Source organism: Delphinus delphis, chromosome 16 (genome assembly GCF_949987515.2).
Source record: "Delphinus delphis chromosome 16, mDelDel1.2, whole genome shotgun sequence".
Lineage (NCBI taxonomy): Eukaryota > Metazoa > Chordata > Mammalia > Artiodactyla > Delphinidae > Delphinus > Delphinus delphis.
This window is the reverse complement of record NC_082698.1, coordinates 33,110,978-33,129,140: the sequence shown is the minus strand read 5'-3', so window position 1 is coordinate 33,129,140 and position 18,163 is coordinate 33,110,978. Positions and strand designations below refer to the sequence as shown.

Here is an 18,163-nt window from a genome sequence, read left to right as displayed (position 1 = left end):
TCCTGCCTCCGTGGTACTTGCACGCACGCGTGTTACCAAATCCCAATTGACTTACCTTTATTTCAATCTCTTGCCCTTTATCAACTGTGTCGGGAAGCAAACTGCTTCTCTTTTACTACCTGAATTTAGTCAAGGTTCAAGTTGAACATCTCCCACTGACATGCAATCTGCTCTTCAGGTCAGAGGTCACATTGCCAACTCAGACCCCAAATGCCACAGTGATAAGCAAACACAAATGCACCCCACCCCCGTGCCAGAGAGCACCTCAAGGCTGGTACACCAAATTTTTAATAAATACACAGAGATGATTACAAGACAGATGGCCTGGTAGCATGGCAAAGGGGAAGACGGTGAGGGTGTGCATGGTGGGACGGTGTCTGGCCAGGGAAGTGGTCACTGGGTCTAGGGCCACAAGCATACTTTCATTCTCTGTCTAATTTACCATAACAGAAAACTAGACAGCAGGGGTGTGGTGGAAACATCTGGGTCAGGGCCTTTTATTACTAACCAGGGGCCACCCTGGACAAGTCACTTCTTGCTGTGCCTCCGTTTCCTCATCTGTAAGGGGACTGGATTGTCCAGTGCTTTTTAAATTGGGGTGACAGAGGCACATTCACCACCTGTGTGTGCATTTGGAGTGTCTGTCTTTCCGGGGTGCTAAGTTTATTCAAGATTTTGGGGGGCCCACTCTTTTTACATTAAAGCATTTTATATCTTTGTTCAGAAAACAGAATTTACATGGATTTTAATTATGGTAATTAATAATTGATGAAGTTTCGTGAGCAATTACTGTGTGCCAAGTGTGAATTCCTTTATATGATCCTCACAATTACCCAATGAGATATTATGTACATTTATAGATTTTAAAAAAACAAGGGCACAGAGAGATGAACCAATCTACCCAGTCACAAGTTACTAAGCAATGATAAACAGCTGGTTCCCTTGCCCCCCAAAACGATCTGGGCCCATTGCAAGGATTTATCCGCAGACCCGTGAGACTTCTCTGGTGAAGCCTGAAAAGCACAGGCCAAAATGATCTCACATTTTGCGATCACAGGTCCAGCTCCGGCACTCCTAAATCAGTTTTAGCTAAATCAGTGGATTAAGGTCATCCTCCGGGTGCCCCTGGAGGATGAACGGGGCTGGGGAGGCCTTGGGGGGTTTCTGGGGGTTCACTAGGTGGGGTTTCCGGGCCGCTCGGGCGCTCCTATTCGGCCCGAGAGCGGCCTCTGCCTGGGCTGCCGCCTCCCTCCCAGCCTGGGTGTTACCAGCCGGCGTTGCCGGTACTTCCTCGTTCCCGCGCGCGCCCCAGGCTTAGCTCGCAACGCCCAGCGCCGGCGCTGCTCAGGCGGGAGGGGGCCAGAGGGGAGATGTCGCAACCGTCTCCCTCCCTCTTTCCCCGCCTTCGCACTCAGTCACCTCCCAGATGAGCCCGCTCGCAGACGGCTGCGGGCCGCGGTGTGCCCGGCATGTCCCCTCAGTGCGCGCAGGCGGCGGGCATTGGGCCCGCGCGCAGCCTGGAGCGGACCAACCGCACCCGCTTCCCGTTCTTCTCCGATGTCAAGGGCGACCACCGGTTGGTGCTGAGCGCCGTGGAGACTGTGGTGCTGGCACTCATCTTCGCGGTGTCGCTGCTGGGCAACGTGTGCGCCTTGGTGCTGGTAGCGCGCCGACGGCGCCGCGGCACCACAGCTAGCCTGGTGCTCAACCTTTTCTGCGCGGACCTGCTCTTCACCAGCGCCATCCCGCCCGTGCTGGCCGTGCGCTGGACAGAGGCCTGGGTGCTGGGCCCGGGTGCCTGCCACCTGCTCTTCTACGTGATGACCCTGAGCGGCAGCGTCACCATCCTGACGCTGGCGGCAGTCAGCTTGGAGCGCATGGTGTGCATCGTGCGCCTGCGGCGCGGCGTGCGGGGCCCGGGGCGGCGGGCGCGGGCCGCGCTGCTCGCGCTTATCTGGGGCTACTCGGCATTCGCCGCGCTGCCCCTCTGCATCTTCTTCCGCGTCGTCCAGCAGCGGTTCTCCGGCGCCGACGAGGTGAGCGCCGGGGTGTGCACGCGGGGCAGGTGTCCGGGAAAGGCTGGCAGGCGGGTTGCGCCGGAAACGGTGATCTGGGATGGTCATTAACAAAAACAACAAAACAATAATAGGCCGTTTGCTGCATTTAATCGTTGTGTCACCGTGCGCGGCACTAAGTTTTATCTGTGAAATTTCACTGTGACCCTACGATGTAGATCTCATAAACGCCCTCCAAAACGTTGTAAGTGGAGCCCCCGTAATGCCTGTAAAGTGCACTGACTATTGAGAGATTAGCTTAGCGGCCAGACAGACCGAACTAGGGGACCCGGAATGACTGATCACATTATAGTTAATTCTGCTTTCTCGCAGTACTCTTATTATCACACCTATTTACAGATGAGGAAGCTAAGGTACCCAGAGAGTAACTTGCTCAGGGTGTCTCAGCCTTAGCGCGAGGAGGAGCTAAGATCGCGCTCAGCAGATTCAGTGCGGGCCGGATGAGGGTCCTGCTTTGAGAATCGCGGGCAGGTGTGTGTGAATGGGCCGGGAAGAAAGGGCTTTGTTGACCCAGAGACCCCGGACCTAGTGCTGCCTCTAGCGGGGCTGTGACTTCCCCTCCGGAGCCTCAGTTTTTCCAACTGCAAGACGGAAAGATTAGACTAGACCATGGGATCTTACCCTGGGAGCTTTGAATGAAGAGTGCCTTCAGAGTATCTTGGACGCCCCAAATGTTCCGAAGATTCCAGAGGCTCAGCCCATAAGCGTTATTCTGGGCACCGCACCCAGAGTTGTCATTAGGATCATTGCGGGGGTCCAGGATCTAAAAAAGATTCTGCGCACAGTTCGTGACATTGGCTCGAGGCTATTCCTGTCCGGCGGTACAGAATTGCGGGCGCAGGTTTGTTCTCTTTGCTGCCCTGTGGCGCCGCTGCCGGGTTTGCGCGCGGAGATTCCCCCGGGACACCTGACCTGGACAGTGGCCGGCGGTTCTGGCTGCTATTGCGGTGTTAGGTTCTGTGGGCCTCGCGGGGAGGGCCAGGGACAGATGTACGTACGCCCCACGGGAAGGCGCGAGTCTTGAGGCTCAGCCTCCTGGAGTGTCTGCCCGAGACTGGGTTCTCCGCCCCGTTCCTTTTCCCTTCGACAGCAGTCGCTGGTTTTCTGGCCGTGGGACACTAAAGCTCAACCTTGGCCCTAGGAAGGAGTGTGGGGCCTCCCAGCAGAAATCACAGTCCCAAAGAGAGCCCTAAGCAGTGACCAGAAGAGGTGGGAGGGCCGGGAGGGAGGGGGAAAGGCTTCTAGCTATGAAGGTGAACGTAGGCTGACGTGAACGCAGAAGTGGGCTTCTCTGGATGTTTCCCAGACTGGTCTCTCACACAGGCCTTTCACTGGGGAGAGAAGTCTGCATCCTGTGTGATATATATATATATATTGTTTTTAACACAAATCAAACCGAAAAGTCTCTGGGGGGCTGGGATTCTGCCATCTGTCTTTTGATTTTTTTTAAGTTATTCTCTCACTGAGTTACAGTGTTTCTGTATTTTTCACAGACTTGAGGGATTTCACAGAACTCAGGGAATTAAAACGCATAGAACATACCTTAAGGATATCTTATGTTTCCAGACATGTATCTTTGTGCCTCCCCCTTTTACAACTGTTTTAGGTACACTCTTACTTAACTGGAAAATAACACTAAAAAATGAGGCTATTGTCACCTCCCAGCCAAGAACCCAGACTAAAACTTCTTGCTGACGTGGACACGGGGGTTGTTTGAGTGAGAAGGCCTTCGCACAGATGCAGGACCTTCCGTGCCTTGCCACTCTGTATTTTACCCCAGGTAGGGCATCTGTGGAGGTTGGAGCCCTACACAGCACTTCCAGAATGACTACAGTTTTACTGTAAGGTGCTTCCGTGGAGGTCTGTGTTGTGGTGGCCTTCCCTCAGTCCCCCTTGGGGCTGGGCTCACAGACCCCTCTTGTTTCAATGCAGAAACACCTCCTTGGTCTTAAGAGCCTTTGGAGAGGGATATGGGGAAAGCCACTGGGAGAGAATGGGTCCACACAGCATCTCAGAAGATGAGGGGCCAGGTGAGCTGGCTGCAGGACCCCTGTTCCCTGAAATTAGTAGAGGTGGGGCCGGGGAGCTTGTAAGGAAAAACTGGGACAGTCCTTTCCAGCTCTCCATCCTCTGTCTTTTCCCCTACCTGCCCCTCAGCCCCCAACACACACATATCCACACCTGCCAGTAAGCCAACAAACAGAAAACTCCTGGTTCCTCAAGGGCCATGACCTGAATATGTAGGAAACATCTTACTTTATAGGTGGGCCTGTAAAGGGCCAAGTGAGGCTCTGCAGTTAAAGAAATAAGTTGAAAAGACTGAGAAATAGCAGGGGGGAGGGGGTGGGGCCATTGAAAAAAAAGAGACAGAGAAGGATCTAGTCTAGACTGAATTGAGACTCACATTTAAAATTAGCAAATGCTTGTTTTCTCAATCCTCTACTCCCAGCTTCCTGGCTGTAGATTCTGCCTGCCTGCTCCTACTTGGACACTAAATATGGAGGTTTTGGATGGGGGGACATTTTCCTACCCAAACCACCAGCTGAGAGAACTAACTAAACCCAAGCGCATGCTGGCTCCCTCCCCTCAAGGAGCACCGGCCGGGAAACAGTGCCTCTCAGAGTTTTCTGTTTATCTGAGCTCCCCCCACAAAACCCCCCCCAAGAACATGATTACCTTTGTCCATTTGGGCAGTGAGTACCAAGCAGTCAAGGTGACCAGACTCTCTCAAACTTAGATGAAATGATAGACAGGCTAGAAAATGCTAAATAATTTGGTATTAGGAATGCAGGCTTTGGAGTCAGATGTTCTGAGTGAATCCCATCTCTGCCATTTAGGAGCTGTGAGCCAGAGGCAAGTGGTCTCATCTCTCTATACCTCACTTTCCTCATTTGCCAAATGGGCACAATAACAGTATTAACCTTATAGGATTACTGTGGGGACGGAAGTTCAGTAAATGAGCTAACACCTGGCACACACACAGTTAAGCGCTCAAGAGTTGCCAGCTATTATTAGTTTCCTTATCTTTGGTTATAAATATTTTAAACATTTTTCAAACAGTACAATTCTTCTGATTGCGGTAATAAAAGACTGCCATTTTAAGAGGGTGGACACATCCTAGCAACTTAGACATCTCAGCCGGGTCAGCTCAGCCTTTGCCAGCGGGATTCCTGCCTGTGTATGCTGTGGCCCTGGTGGGGCGTGACCCTCATTGGCAGGTGGGGAGGGCTGTCCACCCTGGTCAGAGTGTGCTGCCCATTGATTCTGCAAACACTTACTGAGCACCCCTCCCTCCTGCCCCCGCCGTGAGCCACACGACCAAGACAGCATCCTTCTCTTCAAGGAGGGGCCTGTGCATCACGCAGATTCTGGTCCCAGACCCTGCACAGTTCGGTAACCCCACAGTAGCCCCACGAGTTGGTGTTCTCTTGTTTATTTTCTGAAGGAGAAGATGCCTGTAGTTACAGAATGGGCAAAGGATGGAAGCAGAAGTTAGCTGGGGTCTGTCTGTTCCTCCTGGTGCCTCTCCCATGAGTTCACACTTCCGGAGGAGCACTTGGTCCCACTGCTCTGCCCTGCCCCAGTTTAATAGCAGGCCAATAATGCCGTCGTGTCCCTACTGAATGTGGATTGGCTGAGGAGACAAACAAGTTTCCTCACATTTGTTAATATTAGAGGATACTTTTAAGATATAGGAAAGTAAGTCCATCTCTTGCCATGGGTATGTTCTTTCTTCTCTGCTGGGAAGCTGATAGGAGAGGAGATATATAACTAGGATTCCTAGTTCCTTAAAATGACTTTGAAGTCTTCCATTTTGTTTGAAGAGGTGGGGCAGGGAGAACTAGTTACAAAGGTGTTCCCAAGGGTATTCCAGGAAGAGTCATTAGAGAAGCTGACTGGAAACAGCTGGAATCAGGTGGCATTTGCAAATGAGTCAGCCAGTGCGGGGAGGGGTCAGCACTTGAGCAGTGCCTGTAGATAGATGTCCCCCATCCACAGGAAAGTCTTCCTGGAAAAGAATGAGTGACGTGGGGAACTGGAGGGACATCACAGGCAGAGGAGATAGCCCAGAATGTTGGCAAGAGATGGTGCTGGAAGGGTTGGTGGGGGTCAACTAGAGAAGGGCCAGTTACACACCCTTTAGGGCGTTGGGACTTAGGAGGTGAGAGATGGCCTGGTCTGTGGTCTGTGGGGGGAGGGGGAGCAGTGAGAATGAGCTCGTGGTGGGTTGGATAGCTATTAAGCAGAACCTAGGAGTTCCCTCTGAGTGGAGAGGGAAGAAGAAGGTGGAAGGCCAGCACTCAGGTATCTGACAGCTTGGAAAATGGCGGCTCCGTGCCCGGAGTTGATGATGCAGGAGGTGGAATCTTTGGGGTGGGACGCTGGAGGCTAGAAGTGCCTGTGAGGCATCCTACAGAGATGCACTCAGGGCAGTGGGGCCAGTCTGGGGTTCAGGAGAAGACTGGCTGGAAAGAGGAGGTTGCAACAGCATCTGCAAAAAGGCACCATGGAAATGGGTGAGACTGCTGGGGAGAGATGGAGCTTGGGATGGGAATACCAGTCACGGCCAACCACACTTCACACCATTGTACATGGCCTCCCATCTACATCCTTTCTGGTCCAGACACTGAGCTCCAGCTTCCCCATTCCCTTGACTGAAGCCCCATCCTTCCACGCACAGCTGACACAACCCCTCCTGGATGCCGCTTTCCCGGTGACTCCACAATCCCATCACCTATAGCTCTCTGGGCTTGCCGCTCTGTACTGAAGTTTCCTAGTGCTTTTTTCCCTCCCTGACTGTAGCATAGCCTCCTTTCCCATCCTCACTGTAGCCTCACAGTGGCTTAGTCACCATGGCTTGAGTCAGCGAGTGGTTGGACAAATAGATTAAAGGACACTGTTACCGGCTCAGCCAGCTCTGCTTCTGTAGTTCAGTAACAAAGCAGGCCCAGCACTTTTGGTTTTCAAATTTCCTTTTTATTTTTTTTAATAAATTTATTTATTTTTATTTATTTATTTTTGCCTGTGTTGGGTCTTCATTGCTGCACGCAGGCTTTCTCTAGTTGCGGTGAGCGGGGGCTACACTTTGTCGCGGTGTGCAGGCTTCTCATTGCAGTGGCTTCTCTTGTTGCAGAGCACGGGCTCTAGGTGCATGGGCTTCAGTAGTTGTGGCGCATGGGCTTCAGTAGTTGTGGTGCATGGGCTTCAGTAGTTGTGGCGCATGGGCTTCAGTAGTTGTGGCTCGCGGGCTCTAGAGTGCAGGCTCGGTAGTTGTGGTGCACGGGCTTAGTTGCTCCTCGGCATGTGGGATCTTCCCAGACCAGGGCTTGAACCTGTGTCCCCTGCATTGGCAGGTGGATTTTAATCACTGCTCCACCAGGGAAGCCCGACACTTAATTTTCTGGAGTGTACCTTTCCAGTCTTTTCTATGCCTGTGTGTGTGAGTGTGTGGATAGATACCTTTTCATTCGCACCTACACATTTTCTTCAACAATATGAGGCTAATGCAGGCAGATTATTTAAGGATCTATATTTTTGTCCCTAATGTAGCGAGAACACCTTGCTCTATCATTACACAGTCTTCGACAAAATCTTGTTAAGCCTGGAGAGGGTTAGGCAGACATTCTGGAGAGGGTTTTCAGAAAGAGTTGGGAGTTCTTGGGGGTTTTAAGAAATGCTTCTGGGGTCATCTGTTTTCTCTGCCCTCCCTCCCTGTACATTTTCCCATCACAAGCATAAGAATTAGAGACTGGGTTTCCTGGTGGCGCAGTGGTTGAGAGTCCGCCTGCCGATGCAGAGGACACGGGTTCGTGCCCTGGTCCAGGAAGATCCCACATGCCGTGGAGCGGCTGGGCCCATGAGCCATGGCCGCTGAGCCTGCGCATCCGGAGCCTGTGCTCCGCAATGGGAGAGGCCACAACAGTGAGAGGCCCGCGTACTGCAAAAAAAAAAAAAAAAAAAAAAAGAATTAGAGACTAAGTCACACTCAGGGCTGGAATCTGTTTCTTCTGTTTTCTGCTTCAACATTTCTGCTGATCTGTGTTGCCCACCCAATGCACTGGAATAAGGGGTCCCTGGTGGGTGGAGGTCTGAGTACAAGCATAGGCTACCTGGATTTCCCAAAGAGCTGTGGTCACTGCACTGTCAATATTCAGAAGATCCTTGAGAGACACAAATTTCTTTCCAATCACCAAAATGTAGAAAGCTCTAATAAACTTTATTCCATCTGGTGTGCACAGTGGGGGTGGGGATGAAGGAACAAGTTTTTAGAATGTCCAGTGCATTTGTAAACTGTCTAAACAAAACAGGAAAAGGAAGCAACATTCTCACCCCCAGCACCCTCTCAGGGTACAAATATAACTAAAGCATTCTTCCCTGTCTGACTTGCCTTAGCGGTTTTGGTAGGTTCCGCGATACCCTCTATAACCACTCAGCTCTTTGGAGATGATTAAAAAGGACTACATCTTTAGGGTTTTAGACTATTATTTTAGGAGGAAATTTCTAAGCTTTAGCTTCCTCCTCTGTGTGATGGGAAAAATAACTATGCATTTCAATAAGGTTGTGATGAACATTCCATGAGATAATGTATGTAAAGTGCTTCCTGGCAAAGAATAAATGCTCAGAGAATTTTAGATACTGAATAGGAAAAGGAGTGATTATTTGACTCTATTTTGAGTTTGACCATGCAATTATGATACACGTTGGGAAATGATAAAAATTCTTTGCCTTTGCTTAGTATAGCATTCAATAAATATTGGTTAAATGAATGAATAAATGACTGATGCTATGAATAATGATACTACTTCTGGACCGTGGTTAAGATGCCTTGTCCACCAGAAATCAATAATGTGGTCTTTTTACACAGAATATGCTCTTTAAAAGTCTGTTCTGTGTGTCCAGAAGTGTGTAGGGCTCTTGTTTCCTAAAGAGTTTTGTCCTATAGTCAAGCAGGCGCTGGAGATCTGTGTTTGGGAGGATAAATAGATCTCTTGTCATTGACCTATTTGTTCATTGGAAAAAATTGTTGCAGCAGCTTAGTAACTATCCAGTGAGGTCTGGGAACATGTTTTGGGGTTTGTAGTTAGTGTCAAACATTTGAATTCAACGCAACATAGTGACAGCGGCAAGGTCACAAACCTGCACGCTCTTCTGCCCCATCCAGTGGTTTTACATCCTGATGACCGTGGCTGCACCTTCACTCTGGGGCTGTTGCATTCTCCCCTGGAGGAGGGGCACACCTCACTCCAGGTTTTATGTGTTTGCGGGTAGCACATCACTTCCAATCTATGTAAACTTACAGGGGTCAGATTTTTCCCCTGTAAAATGAAGGTCTTGGAAGAGAAGGCTCAAGGGCTCTTTGCAGCTCAGCCCAGGGAAGTGGAAAGAGCACTGGACCTGGAGCCATGCCTGGGAACTGACTCTGGGTCTTCCCAGCCTGGGGCCCTGAGGCCCACGTGCCTCCCTTGGAGAATGGGAATAATAATTATGGTGATTCTGAGGGTCAGAGGGGAATGACTTGTAAGTGGGGTTGTGTGGGCAATGGAAGGGAGTCGGGGGTTTCTTGTCATACCAGTTGTGTAACAGCAAAACACAACAGGGTAACACAACATTGTAACAGTGCCAGGTAACCCCACCTGGGGCTGAGCTAAAGGCCAAATAAGAAGCCAGCATTAAATGACCTTCTCTTCCTTTTTGTAACTAGGAAATTCCGATTTGCACACTGGTTTGGCCCAGCATTGCCGGAGAAATCTCCTGGGATGTGTCATTTGTTACTTTGAACTTCTTGGTACCAGGACTGCTTATTGTGATCAGTTACTCCAAAATTTTACAGGTATGTTTGCTTCAAGCGCTGTGGCTGAACTTCACTCAGGCTTGGGGTATTTCAGATGAACCTTAGCATTTCCAGGTCAAAATTTACCTTAGAATTCGCACCAGCCCAATCCTGGTTCACTGCCCAGATCCATCCCTCTGCAACGCTGAGGGACAAAAGTTTGGTCTTTTTTAAAAAGTTATATCTATGTGACTTTATTATTATCATTTGTTTTTGCTGATCACTAAAGTAATACAAGCTCATTATAAAAAATTAAAGACATAGAAATGTGTAACACAGATACTAAAAATCTGGTTTACCCCCACTGTTGACAATTTAAAGTACATTTTTTCAGGTTATTTTTCTTATAAATTTATATATATACACATATTTCTATGCAATGTGAGTATGTGTATGTATATCTGTGTACATATAAACACATATACGTATATATATGTGTGTGTGTATATATATATATATAATGAACCATATAAAATGGTCAACTATAAAATATCAACTATTACCATGGTTCAACCCAATGTTTTTTTTTTAGATTTGAGATAATGCTATCTGCTTTGTAACTTCCTTTTTTTGATTAGCACTGTATCATAACATCCTTCCATATCGGTTCCTATATCTCTGCCTCATTATTTCTAATGGCTTCATGGTTCTCCATCATATAGTTGTGACGTAATTTATTTTATGGGCTTTTGGGTTGTGTCCATTGTTTCCCCATCACAAACAGCAGTGTGGTGATAAAGAATGTACACTTTTAAAAACTTGTATTGAAGTACAGTATAAATACAGAAAAGCACACCCAGCATACACGCACAGCTCACAAATTGACCACACTCCCAGAAACAGCTCCCAGAAACAGAACGAGAAACAGAGCATACGAGAAGCCCCTCCTCTATCCCTCTAATTGCTACCCCCACTCCCAGGGCATGTGCCTTGTAAAAGTGCACTGCAACAGGAAATGATCTCTGTCTTCAATGTGACTATGTACAGGGACATAAAAAAGACTTGCCAGCCTCTTTCTTACCCCTTGAGGCAGCATATTTGCATGCGAGGTGCTGGCCCAGGCAGATGGCATCTACATGTGTTCATGCTCATTTCAGAAGATTTAATGCGAAACGCTTGAGTCCTCTCCGAGGTTCACCGTTGTTGAATCTTGGTTTTATAGCATATAATCTGCTAGTTGTGGTGAGCGGGGGCGTCATGGGCGTCATATGGCGAACAAGCAGGTTGAAGTGGGGCCCTTAGGTCCTGCTTGCTGTCTGGCCAACGTTATGGCCCTTTTGTTGTAGCTAAAGATCTGTGACCTTCTTAGATGCTTTAGAACCCAAAGCCAGGCCAACCTCCATCCGAGTCTTCTAATCTCTGGATCCTGTGTGAGACAGCCCCCCCATGTTAGTCCCTAGACTCTTCCCCACCAGTTGACTTGTGACCTGTTTAAGTGACGTCCCACCTGGGGTATGTTCAAGGGTATGAGGCAGATTCGGGCCTGGAGCTGAGGTCTGTAAAGTTCTTGCAGTGGGAGCCTGGCATGTGTAAATGCTATGTAAGCGTTAGTTACAATCATTATGTTAAAAGAAAAGAAGGGAGGGAAAAAGGAAGAGAAATGGAGAATGAATTTTTAAAAAATTATTTTAAAAATATTTATATGGTGTTTACAATGTGTCAGGAATTCATTTAATCCTAACCAGAATTACAGATGAGGAAACCAAGGCACAGAGAGGTTAAGTAACTTATGAAAGGGCACACAGCTCATAAGCAGCAGTATCAGGACTTAAACCCAGGCAGTCTGGTTCCAGAGTCCCAACATTTTAATTCCTCAGACACTTGTTAAGAATTTGCTCTGTGCAAAGTGTTGTTGGGGAGTAGAGATTGGTCAAGAGTAAGCAAGTCACATTCTCTATCTAGAAGGAGCTTTAACACAAGAAAGGGAAGGGGGAGACAGACATAGGTGCTGCTATTCAATGCAGTGAAACCCTGAAACACATTAAAGAGTGATACTGAGGCTTAGTTTGAAAACACTTTGCAAATTGTTAAAAGAGAAAAAGGACGGAAAAGGGAGAAAAAGCAAAGGGCCATAAAAAACACGGAGACCAGAAGGGGTTATTCTAATAACCTGCCTTTGAGTCCTGAATCTGCCCCTTACGTGCTGTGTAGCCTTGGCAAGTTACTTACCTTCTCTGAACCTCTGTTCCCTCATCTGCAAAATAATGATCCAACGGTTTAAGATTTTTGTGAGATACGTAGGAGATACTCCTGGTGGGACTATGGCGAGTGTCATGCCTGCCTGTAGCAGGGGATGAATAAATTACAGCTGTTGTTATTTGTTAGGCGAGACTGTTCCTCTAATCCTCTCACAGCATGCTGGGAAGAGGTACTGCTGAGATTTTTGAGAGAATAAACAGCAGGGCCCAGATTTGGAGCACCGCAAGAACATGGGACTGGCCCTAGAGCAGAGCTGGCTGGCTAGATGAGGGCTGGGCAGAAGCTGGCTGTGGCATCCGACCTCTCCTGCTTGGGCAGTCCCACTCCTGAGTCCCTTAGAGGCAAGAGGGTTCTGATCTGTCCCTTTTCACTCGTGCCTCATGGTTCTCAGCCACCTTCTGAGGAAGGACTGACTTATTCTATGGAAAGGATATTCTTTTCCTCGGGCCAGGGCCCACCTGGAAACATCCTAGGAATCCTCGAGCCCTGATGTGTCCTCTTATCCATCTGCCTCTAACTGCAGTTCCAGACACTTTGCCTATAAACTCACGGCCAGCCTTCCGTTCTTCCCATCCCAGACCTCAGGACAGCTCCTGGATGAATCGAGTGTCTGTCGTGACTCACAGTTATGAAATGGTGCTCTGAGCAGTGAGTCAATGATATAATTTAGATCCCATCACTTCCCTCACAGATGGAGGAAAAGCTAAAACCCTCACCTTAAGGCCCTGTGTGATCTGTCCCCTGCCTGCCCCTCTCGCCTCATCTTCTCCCCCTCCCTCGTGTCCTTGGGGCTTTTTCTCACACATGCCAACACACTGCTGCCTCAGGGCCTTTGCACCTGCCATTTCCTCTCCTGGATCTCTCCCCCCCAGACTTCTGCATGGGCCACTCCCCCACTTATTTTAGGTCTCTGCTCAAAAGGCTCTTCTCCAGAGAGATTCCCCATCATTCTCTAGTCCCTAATCCTGATTTATTTCTCTTCAAAGCACTTCCAACCCCTGTCAAATTCCATTTGTGTGTATTTACTTGCATATCATCTGTCTTGCCCACTAGAATGCAAGCTCCCTGAAGGCAGAGACTTTGTTTTGTTTACTGCCATAGTCCTGTGCCTAAAACAGAGCCTGGCTTATTCATTGTAGGGGCTTAATAAACACTCATTGAATGAGTAAGACACAAACTTTGATCACACTGAAAGGGCCAACAGCACCTTCTCCTTTGGGACAGTGGGAAAACCACTGGACAAAGAGTCACGAGCCCCGGATTCTAGTCCAAGCTTTATTACTGTGTGACCTTAGGCAAGTCGCTTAATGAATGTGGGCCTCAGTTCCCTCTGGAGCCAAATGGGCCTCAGTGAATCATTTAACACAATAAAATGAGAATTGCAGATATGATAATGCTTTGAACAAACTGTTAGACTTTAATATGAAAGAGATCTAATGTGATTTTGAAAATTGCAACATTAATGCAAATATAAGACTTTCAGAAGATTACTTTCCACCCCACTGGCAAAACTGACTATTGCCCATATCCCAGGAGGACTATTACATTTGTTCTCACTCTGCTCCTGTTTGTAACTTGGAAGCTGGTAAGCTGCCAGGTGGAGAGCCTGGGTGGGGCCGCCTAGCTTGCGTCTCTCTTCCTCTGAAGATACTCATAACTCAGAGACCCTGAATCAGCCTTTCTGCTGAGCTTTTTCTATCAAGAGCAAAACTCTGTAAAATCAATTGAACATCAATATTAATTAGCTATATTCATAGAGACACAATTAGCAAATCATTTGAAACCATAGGACAGATAACTACACCACCGACCCTTTTCCCACCAGCCCTACCTCTCACCTGTCACTGCTGCCTCTAACTCAGGTAACCATCTCTAGGCCTGAGAAATGTCTCTTTCAAATCACCCTGACTTTTATTCCTCACAAGCAGTGTCCCCTAAAGCGTTCTCTAGAACTCCATGGGATGTTAGGTGTTCGAAAAGGGTTCTATGATCAAAGGAGTTTGGAAAATGCTGGGTTAATTAAAGTTAAATGGGTTTCTTTGCTGCAGGCCTTCTCAGAGCCTTTATTATGCTCATGAACTTTGAGACTCTCCATCTCTGGAATAGAGTAGGCAGCATTGCTAAACCTGACTGCAGACCGCCTTTTCCGCACAGAGCTCTCTCTGGGCTGGTGCTCCACAGACTCTCCTTTGGGAACCGCCATTCTCAAGCCCCTACCCTGGTTGCTGGCTCTGCCCTGGGTGAGCGCTGAGAGGAGGCTTCACCGGGGCTCTTTTTTTCTGGGGCTGCTTCAGTTGCTCATGGCAATGGCCTTTTCCACCCTCTGCCTTCCCTGCTTCCTCTTTCCTCCTGACTCAGGCGTGCTCTACATCTCCAGTGGCTTTTTCCTATCAACAGTTTCCCAGGGTAATAGTCTCCAGGCCACTCCTCAGTGCCTTTGATCAGGCTGACCATGCTTGCTGGTGGGGCTTGGTTTATATTGTCACCCAGTAACCAGCACCATGGCAGGCTTTGTGACAGCTTATAGGTTTCTTGGTCCCCCTCTCCCTTCACCCCCAGGCCCCTCACCACCCAAACACTAGAATGGAAGTGCGGGGTGGGCAGTGCTACCTTGTTTCTTGCTGTGCATCTGGCACCTGTAGGAGTGTTGGCCACATAGTAAGGGCTCAATAAATATGTGTTGAATGACAGAGTGAGTGTCTGGCCTGAAGTTGGAAAACCTTCACCTATCTCAGGGCTTAACTGGGAAGTGAAATCCCTTTCGACTAAATGTGAAGGTCCTGGGTAGTGAACACGTGGCCCTTCCTTTCTCCATGCCTGGATCTCATTCCCCAGCTTTGGGGCCTGCTTGCCGGTGATGGAAGGGGAGGTTGGTCCTCTGGAAGGATGGAGTCTGTTGTCTGATGATTCTAATAGGGAGGTTGTGGATTGACCAAGCAGCCCTCAGAGGAGACCCAACCCCAGGGGCTGGAGCTGGGTCAGTGGGAGCGACCTCTCCCCACATCCACCTGTCCGCGGCTGTGGTCTGGTGGCGTGGGGTGACAGAGAGATGTGGGGTGGGGAGAAGCTTTGCTCGTAGCCTTCAGATGCTCATGTGAATGTGAAGGCAGAGAGTCTCAGGCAATTTAAAAGTGACTTTTCAAAGGACTGGGGGAGAAACTCCAAGCCTGTTGTCCTAGATGAGTAGTTCTCATACTTTAGTGATTGAGAATAACCTGGGGAGTTTATAAAAAGTGCGGACTCCTAGGCCCACTCAGACCCACAGAATCAGAGTGTCTGAAGGTGTGCCGAAGCATTTACATTTTATGGAGTGCCAGTGACCCTGATGGTGGTGGCCGTGGGCCACGTCCCCGGGAGCTCTGTCCTCTGTCCTGGTAGTGGCAGTGGTGTGACTGGCGGTGAAGAGCGTACCCTCTGAGGTACCCTTCCCTCACTTGACCGTGAGGCCTTGAGCAAGTCACTTCACCTCTCAGGGCCTCCGTCTCTTGTCCCCAAAATGAGAGCATACCCCACAGGCTTGTTTTAAGGATTAAAGTTAATCCTCAAAAGTTTATCGAGCTTTTAATTTGATCTAAAAGCACACCAAGCATTCAGTGTAATGCCAGAGACACTTTAAACCCTGAACAAAAGTCGACTAGTCTTGTCATCTAATGTGGGGAAGGGAGCAGGGAGGAGCTGCATTTTATTATAATGGGCCCATTTTCCTTCTCACTCCCTCAAAGCTGTGGGAACTGCGGATGGAAGGAAATAGGGTAGCATCAGTCAGTGCTAAAAAAAGAGCCAAGCACATGTTCACTTGGCCCGTGAGTCAGTTGTTTTGCTGTCTGCTCACGGTCATTGTCAGACACTTGCCAGAGCCCTGGACCACAGCAGCCACAGGGCTGCCCAGCCCCAGGGAGCTGCAATCTGGTGGGACTCAGAGGTAAGAATGATGCTTCAACATCTACCGTAGAATATGTGGCAAGTGCCACGTGAGTACCTGAAACAAAGCGCTGCAGGATGCCAACGGCAGATGAACCAGGATGCCCTCCCGGAGTCCCTGGCATTAGAGCTTGGAGTTACAGGCTGGATGGAAGGATTTCCACTGACAGAGATATTAGAGGGTGGGAAGGAATTAGTTTAAGTTTAAGCATGGACTGGAGTCAGACTGCCAAGGTTTGAAGCCCAGCTCTGCGACTGCTTAGTTGGGTACTATTGGGCAATTTCCTTAACCTCTTTGAGCCTCAGTTTCCTCCTCTGTAAAATGGGGATCATCACTTATCTACAAAACAGAAATAGAGTTACAGTTGTAGAAAACAAAATTATGGTTACCAGGGGGTAAATGGAAAGAGGGATAAATTGGAAGATTGGGGTTGACATACACACACTACTATATATAAAGTAGATAACTAATAAGGACCTACTGTATAGCACTGGGAACTCTAGTCAATACTCTGCAATGGCCTATATGGGAAAAGAATCTAAAAAAGAGTGGATATATGTATATGCATAACTGATTCGCTTTGCTACACACCTGAAACTAACACAACATTGTAAATCAACTATATTCCAATAAAAATTAAATTAAAATAAAGCAAAATAAAATGGAGATCATCAAAGTACATATGTCACAGAATCGTTGGGAGAATTTAAAGAGATAAACCAAGTGATATGTACAAGGATTTGGCACATAGTAAGTGCTCAATAAGTGTGAACTTCCATCCACATCATTCATTCAAAAAATATCTAGAGAACTCCCTGGCGATCCAGTGGTTGACTCCCGACTTTCACTGCCAAGGGCCCGGGGTTCAAGCCCTGGTCGGGGAATGAAGATCCCGCAAGCTGCACGGTGAGGCCAAAAAAACGCCCAAAGAACCCCCAAAACAAAACAAAAAAATCTAAAAGACACCGTACCAGGGACTCCATCCTTCTTGGCAGAGCAATGTGGACAGCACTAGCAATGAGGCTGCTGTGGGAATCGTCCTCATGTGCCCACCAGGCTGCACTTAGCCTCCTCAGAAGTGGTGCCGTTTCCCCTGCAGCCCCACCCACCTGCCCCTGGGCAGCTGTTACCCTCCCCGGCCAATCATCCAACAGCTTTCACCTGAACACATATTCTAACTTTGATTCTACACAGCACCTTCCAGCTTAGATGCACCAGTGTGGCTTTGAGCCTATGGGTCTGAGCAGTCACCCCGCTGCAGAGCAGGGGGGCGGAAGTGGAAGGCAACTCCAGGAAGAGGGCTGGAGCCTTTTATGATGTCGCTCATCTTCAGCTCACCTGAGCTGGAGTTTCACAGATGGGGGCTTTGACCATTCATCATTAGTAGAGTGACCTTCAACAAGCTACTCAAATTTCCTGAGATTCAATTTCCTCATCTCTGGAGCGAAGATAATAATAGCACGAATCCAACGAGCAGTTTTGAAGATTAAATGTGACAATTTATGAAACAGATGCATAGTACAGTGGCTGGCACACAGGGAGCCTTTCTTGAAGCTCGGTGATCCTGATTCCTGTTGTTCTTGGCGGGGAGTGGGTGGGAAGGAAGGGGTTCTGTTCATTCAGCATCTGTTGCCTGGGTCACCGTCACCTAGAAGTGGACCAAAACTACTACACAGAAACAGTTGTATTTAATCACAGGAAAATTAAATGGCTACCCTTTAATTAGCTAATTAGAAGTATTCTAAAGAGAATATTTGAAGCCATATTCGGGTCTTGGAGTTAATCTTGCCCCAAATTTGAATGATTCTGATTACTTTCTAATTGCTTCATCTCTTGAGATTCAGTAATTTTAGGGGAATGGTCCTAGGAAGGCCCGGGCAGAGCTAACGAACGATAAGAGTTTTGGGGCTTCCCTGGTGGCGCAGTGGTTGAGAGTCCGCCTGCTGATGCAGGGGACACGGGCTCGTGCCCCGGTCTGGGAAGATCCCACATGCCGCGGAGCGGCTGGGCCCGTGAGCCATGGCCACTGAGCCTGCGCATCCAGAGCCTGTGCTCCACAACGGGAGAAGCCACAACAGTGAGAGGCCCGCGTACCGCAAAACAAAACAAAAAAAAGAGTTTTGGCTATTAAAGTCT

The 18,163-nt window shown here is 48.5% G+C and overlaps 1 protein-coding gene across 3 annotated transcripts in view; it reads left to right on the top strand.

The window, feature by feature from the left end:
• The first annotated feature begins 248 nt into the window (after window positions 1–248).
• Window positions 249–18,163, top strand: part of FFAR4 (free fatty acid receptor 4) — a 33,356-nt gene continuing 15,441 nt past the window's right edge. For all 3 annotated transcript variants that reach the window (XR_009522343.1, XM_060033638.1, XM_060033637.1), the window contains exons 1-2: window positions 249–2,036; window positions 9,778–9,906. Coding sequence is in view for 2 of the 3 variants with exons in the window: in XM_060033638.1 (XP_059889621.1) it covers window positions 1,470–2,036; window positions 9,778–9,906 (696 nt within the window). In the remaining variant the exon portion in view is untranslated. The remainder of the gene's footprint in view (window positions 2,037–9,777; window positions 9,907–18,163) is intronic.